The sequence below is a fragment of the Sipha flava genome, unplaced genomic scaffold (assembly GCF_003268045.1).
Source record: "Sipha flava isolate LNK unplaced genomic scaffold, YSA_version1 36_pilon_pilon, whole genome shotgun sequence".
In the NCBI taxonomy this organism is placed as follows: domain Eukaryota; kingdom Metazoa; phylum Arthropoda; class Insecta; order Hemiptera; family Aphididae; genus Sipha; species Sipha flava.
Window position 1 is genome coordinate 3744599 of NW_020273076.1, and position 6289 is coordinate 3750887.

A 6289-nucleotide genomic window follows, 5' to 3' on the forward strand; every position below is an offset into this window, starting at 1 on the left:
TATCATCGGTTTTTAAATATAATTACGTCCGTCGTGCGTCTCCGATCAGCGAAACATTGCCGTTCTTCCATTATTATTATTATTGTTTTTATTATCAGTAACATTGTTGTTCGCGAGCGCCGTCCCGTCGATGGATATTAATTTTTGTAACTAACGTGCCGTGTGTTTTTGTAAGATTTTTCACAACGCGTTTTGGATTTTCGACCGGTGGATCCCTAACGTTTGTAATTTTTTTTTCCCCGGCAAAATTGCCGCCTTCGGGAACCGAGAGGATAAGTGCGTGTGTTCGCGACACGCCGAGTGAACGTAGAGAACGACCGCTGGGATTACGCGGACTAAAATCACGTTGCCGGGTGCCGCCAACATGGTGAACCCGAGCACGGAATCCATACTGAACCAGATGACCAACCTGGCCATGGACATCGCCATGGACTACGTGTTGCCGGCGTCGCCGATGAGCGACGTCTGCAAGAGCGACCTGTACGAGTTCGAACGCGAAGTGGTTGCGGCCGCCAGCAGCAGCGTTAATCTGCTCAGCAGTTTGGTGGCCAGCACCGTGGGAACGGCGAACGGCTGCTGCGGCCGGCCTCCCACGAACTTGTGCAAAAAGAACAGCTACATGGGCGCGGCGGGTTGCGACTCGTGCGACGCGTGCACGGCCAGGCATGCCGCGGACTCAACGCCGGGCAGAAGCTGCAGCGGGTCACCATCGTCCGCGGGATCGTACACGCCGTCTTCCACGTCCTCGTCGCCGTCCGCGCACCAAACGCCGCCGCAGCAGCAGCAGCAGCAACCGCCGCAGACGGCCGAGACGACGATGGACATCAGCTGGTGTCAGTTCGACGGGTGCGAGTTCGACACGGCCGACAACAGTTACCTGGACATATGCGAGTGGATATTCTACGCGGACCGGTACGCGCTGACCGACGAGAATCGCGAGAAGGTGCAAAAAGCGTTCCAAATGGTGCCGCCCGGTGAGGTGACGGGTTACGTGGCCGGGCCGCCGCCGTCCGTGGCTCTGCCGCAGCAGCAGCAAAAGAACGCCAGGATGGGCGTCTCGTCGACCATCACCACGAACGCGGGCGGCTCCGTGACCATCAAGTCCGAGCCGCTGCACATCAAATCCGAACTGCTCGATATCAAATCCGAACCCGAAGACGACTATTTGTGGACCAGCGACAACCACTTGCAACCGATCATACTGAAAGCCAAACCGAACGCGGACATACTGGAGATCACGGAACTCGATCACAGTTATCTACAATCAAACAGCTGCTCGGCCAGTTCGTCGGCGGCCGCGTCGCCCATCAAACACCACCATCACGCCAACCATTTGGTGGACATGCTGGGATTGGTCACACCGCCCCCGTCCAGATCGCAGTCTTCCGGTGAGTGTTTTCTTATTTATCATCTGCCGACCGCACCGTCTCTTGGTGGTGCGTTCTTCGCGGAACATGATATTGCGCATGCCATTTTTTCACCCCCAAAAATATTGAAAGAAATCGCGCGCGCGTCATGCGTGTGCGGTGGCCGCATAGTGAGCGGGCGTTCGGTCTCGTGTCGTAATTGTTACGACGATTTCGGCGGGCTCTCGCCCGGCACCGTCGTCAGTGTTGCGCAACATGCCGGTGCGGAGCTGCTGCCTCGCGATGAAACGGCGGCGCGCGCACTGCTACCGAGTAGGGGAAAACGCGGCCGACCGGCAGTCTGAAATGCGCGGGTAACGTTGGCCTAGTTCAAGGCCCATCTCCTTCCGCTGCCGGCTTCGTCTGATATTTTTGGTTTTTTTTTTTTTTTCCCCCGTCCACTATTCGTAATACATAAATATTCCCGATCGCTAACGCGCGCGGTTACCCGGTCAACGGTTCATTTTTTTCCCACACGTCGCGCCGCGTCGTCCACACTTTTCGGTTTCATTCTTATTGCTTTCTCCCCCCGACCGTGTTCTTCGGTATTTTCCCTCTCGAAATAGCCCGAGACGTTGATAAATCGTCACCGATCGACGACGACCTGGGCATGCGCGTTTCTTCTTTTTTTTTGATAAAATCTGATTACTCGTGTGTGTGTAGGGTGTAAACGACGATGTAGCGGGGTTTTTTTTTTTATGTTTCGTGAATCAACGTCGTCGTAGTAAATTCCACATGTATACGCGTGTGGGAGTGATAATAATAAAGATATAACAACAATAAACGTACATTATTTCTATTTTTGGCGGTAAAACACAACCGTCGTCGGTATGTCCTCGTCTCTCCCCGTAGCTGGAACGAAATGAAAGAAAAACATTTTTTTTCTTCTCATTCTCGCACGTATAATTTATTACTTTTTTATAAATTACCATCAGATTTCTCCGAATTCTCTCCCACCCGGCGTCATCGTCGTTGGCGGTGGTACGCGCGAATAATATTAGCGTTTCACTTTTGACCGAACAATTTATCTATTGTACATTGTTTCGTGTTTACATTTTTCCCATACAATATTTTAAATATTCTAATCGCTCGTTTATGTCCAAGCATTGAAAACGGGTATAACGAAATCCGATAGACACCATAAATATACTTATGAACTGAAATACATTTTATCTATATTTATAAATGATAATCCTACCAAAATCGTACGATTTACGAACTATCTAAGGTAAACATTTATGCCCAATTATTATTTAATCTATATTAATACTAAATATATTAATATTATCAATATTGATCACTCTCATAAAACGAGAAAAAAAGAATTATTATTAATCTTAATTAAAATTCCATCGCGATTCTTACAATTCTAATTATTGAACGTTTATCATTTAACAAGGAAAACAGTATTAATAATTTTAATGCAAATTACATTTAAACTCTTATGATTGGAATTAATGTTGAACGATTACAAGTAAGAATCGAATCATTTTCATAAATTAGGTCATGCGCGAAACGTTTCGTATTTTTCGTTTTCAAGGTCGAATCACGCGTAACTTGTTTTTGAAATGGAAAAATGTGATTGTTGAATGAGAGAGGCGAAAAATGTATGCGAACGCTGTTTAGCACCACCTCACATTTCTCTCTCAGCTGACCGTCGTCATGTAATCGTGGCGGCGGCGGCGAAGTAGTTATTTACAAGAAAAAAGTAAGAGTGTTCAGGTTCCGCCGCCGCCTCGTCCTGTCGTGCTCGCGCGCAACGGGAATAGTGACGAAGAACGACGACGACGATTCTTATTCCTTCGGTTTCAAAACGGTGCGGTCGACGGCTATCGCGATTTTTATTTTTATTTTTTATCTATGTTATTAAACTTCAAAGCGTTCATAAAAATAGATACAGGAAATCGTTGTGTTTTTCCTCCGCCGACAATAATATAAATAATAATATTATTACCGACATTCCGACGGATTCAGGGTGGGAACGCGTGTTAACGTGGTGGTGTATACTGATAACGACGATCGTCTAAAAATACTATTGCGTAGTAAAACCGTGGTCCAAGAGGGGTTGGTGCGGTGTGCGTGTACGGTTCAAAGTGTGCAGTGAGAGTGATCGCGCGCTAACGGCGGCGGCGGGGCACGACAAATATTTCGGTTTTACGACGATCGATATACGGGCGGCCGTCGTACTCCTCCCGGCCCGTTGGCGGTCGTGGACTTGCCCTTGAACCCTAATCGGGGCCCCACGTTCGCGGCGGACGTGCGCGCGCATCGCGACGGCTACGACTGTACCGCGGCGGCAGAGCAGCGACGTCAGTTTTCCCGGCGGGAGATTTTCCGCGCGCGCGAAAAACGCCCGGCGTCCCCTCCGCGCGCCATTGAGTCGGACGCGCGCGTTGGCGGGAATCGTCGTCCACAACGGCGCGCGTCTCCTGACGACCCTGACGTCACGCCACCGTCGCCGCCCGTTCGATCGATTGCGCTCTCTCCGCCGGCCAGCGTGCGCGTAACGTACGTGCAGTTCGTCGACCCGCGCCCTTGAACGTTACCGCTACGTTTTCCCGCCACGCGGGGAGCCCCTATTTGGAATTTACGTGTTTATTTTTTCATTTTATCATCCTCTCTCCGTTGTTATTGCGCAAAACGAATGTATTACTTTTTTTCTAACCGGGGTTCTTGTGTGGTGGGTATTTTTTCTTTCCGCAGAAGAGGAAGAGATTGATGTGGTCAACGATGGTTGGGACACGCCGGACACGCCGCGCAAGGGCGCCACCATGGCAGACATAATGAAACGCGGCATCGTGAAGAAACGCGACCAACCGGTGACCAAATGGAAGAACACGGTGAAGCGGAAGCACAAAACGACCGCGGCTACAGTGGCTGCGGCGTACCCGATGCCGCCGCCACCCCCGAAGAAACTGTGCGGCGGCGGGGGCCTGTCGCTGTTAGACAGGTTCAAGAAGGACACCAACTGGAAAGACATGGTCATTAAAGACGAGCCGCTGGACGAAGAGCCGGTCGACGAACTGAGTGCAGTCGAGCACGCGATCCTGCGCGCCGAGATCAAAGCGGAACCGTTGGACGGCGACGACGAGGACGACGATTACGACATGGACGCGGACTTTGAGTCATTGATGAAGAATGAACCGGAAGACATATTCGACGACGAGTACGACGATTACGATGATGAAAACGACGATATGGACTGGGACAAGGTGCTGGGCAAGAACATCGGCTTGGACACGTCGTCGTCACCCAACGGTGGTAGCCGCGGGCACAGCAAATCGTCCGGTGGTTCGTCGTCGTGCAGCTCGTCATCGCACACGACGGCCGGTGGTCGGAAGAAGAAGAAAAAGAAGAAGGCAACCAAGATGTCCAAGCAGCAGCAGCAGCTGCACTCGTCGAGCGGCTGCTCTGGCATCGGATCCGGCAAGAGGACCAAGTACGATGGCGGCACGGGCACGTACAGCTACAAGACGAAGCTGATGGACCCGGTGAAACGGGCGCTGCACAACGACCTGGAGAAGTCGCGGCGTGTTGAGACCAGCATGCTGTTCATGAACCTCAGCGAGCAGGTGTCCTTCCTGGATGACAACCGAAAGATACCGTCCAAGCTGAGCATACTGCGCGGCGCCAAGCGGGAGTGCGACCTGATGATGTTGGACGAACGGCGACTGCTGTCCGAGAAGCACGTCATGCAGCAGAAGCAGCGCATGCTCCGGGAACGGCTGTTCGAACTCCGACGGGACCACTACCACCGGCGATACGGTAAGAACAACCCTAAACAACAACAACAACAACAGCAACACCAACAGCAACAGCAGCAGCATTAGTGTTAAAGTTTGTGCGGTTGTGCACGCTGCTGCGGCGTCGGCGGGGGTAGGATTTGACCAGGTCCGAACAACCCCCGACCCGCTGCACGCGCTCTCACCACCTCTATCCCATCACCGAAATTACACACACACAAACACACACGCTACACATCCTCCCGGAGGAGGGGCGATTGTCGCTCGTTCGTTTTTATTTATTTAACTCTTATTTTTTCTCGTTTCAATGAAAGGTTGCTCAAGTACACGTTATGTTATAACTATTTATTATTATTATTATTATCACTCCATATACATTGTGTGTGTGTATATTTTTTTATATATATATATGTATAAATATATACGTAATTTTATTAAATAATATTATCGATATGCAATTGTGTATCATATTACGTATGTGCACGACACGACGTGCACATACGCATAAGATAGAAACATGTAAGTTTAACGCGTCCGTACTGCTGCGCTTAAGTTTATTTTTTCCATGAGTACGTTTTTTCGGTTCGGTATTTTTTTTTTAACATTTCGTTAATTTTTTTCTATATCATAGAAAGTACAATTATTTTTCTACCACCAAATACAGTTCAGAAAAAAAACCTTCGGAAGAATATTATATACATGTATATATATATATTTATAAAATTATTATTAAGAAGGCGTGTGTGTACATACTTAAAATATTTGGTAGTATTATCGACGTACCTTTTCGGAGCTCATCATATTTTATCGAGTTTTTCTTAAATTTTATTTCCCGACCCCGGAACATAATTCGTACCCCCGCGCATACAATTTATGCGCGTCAAATATTCTTGTAAATATAAATGTACAACTGTTAACTACTACATATATATATATATATATATATATATATATATATATATATATGTATTTATAAATATATAAGATTATAATCGTGTAAACCCTTCAGGATATTTGGTATTTTTAAACGTGTAGGCTGCCTACTGAATACATTTGAAAATATTATAAAAAAAAATCGTGAAGTATATAAGGTGTTAAATAAGTTTTGAGATAATATTATCATGTTCCTATTGTACAGTT

At 48.1% G+C, this 6289-nt stretch overlaps 1 protein-coding gene across 1 annotated transcript in view; it reads left to right on the plus strand.

Moving 5' to 3' along the window:
- LOC112687885 overlaps nt 1-6014 on the plus strand; it is a 6919-nt gene extending 905 nt beyond the window's left edge. The window contains exons 2-3 of the mRNA XM_025560857.1: nt 354-1388; nt 4110-6014. Coding sequence (XP_025416642.1) covers nt 365-1388; nt 4110-5236 — 2151 coding nt within the window. The 5' untranslated portion in view covers nt 354-364 and the 3' untranslated portion in view covers nt 5237-6014. The remainder of the gene's footprint in view (nt 1-353; nt 1389-4109) is intronic.
- The last annotated feature ends 275 nt before the right edge of the window (nt 6015-6289 follow it).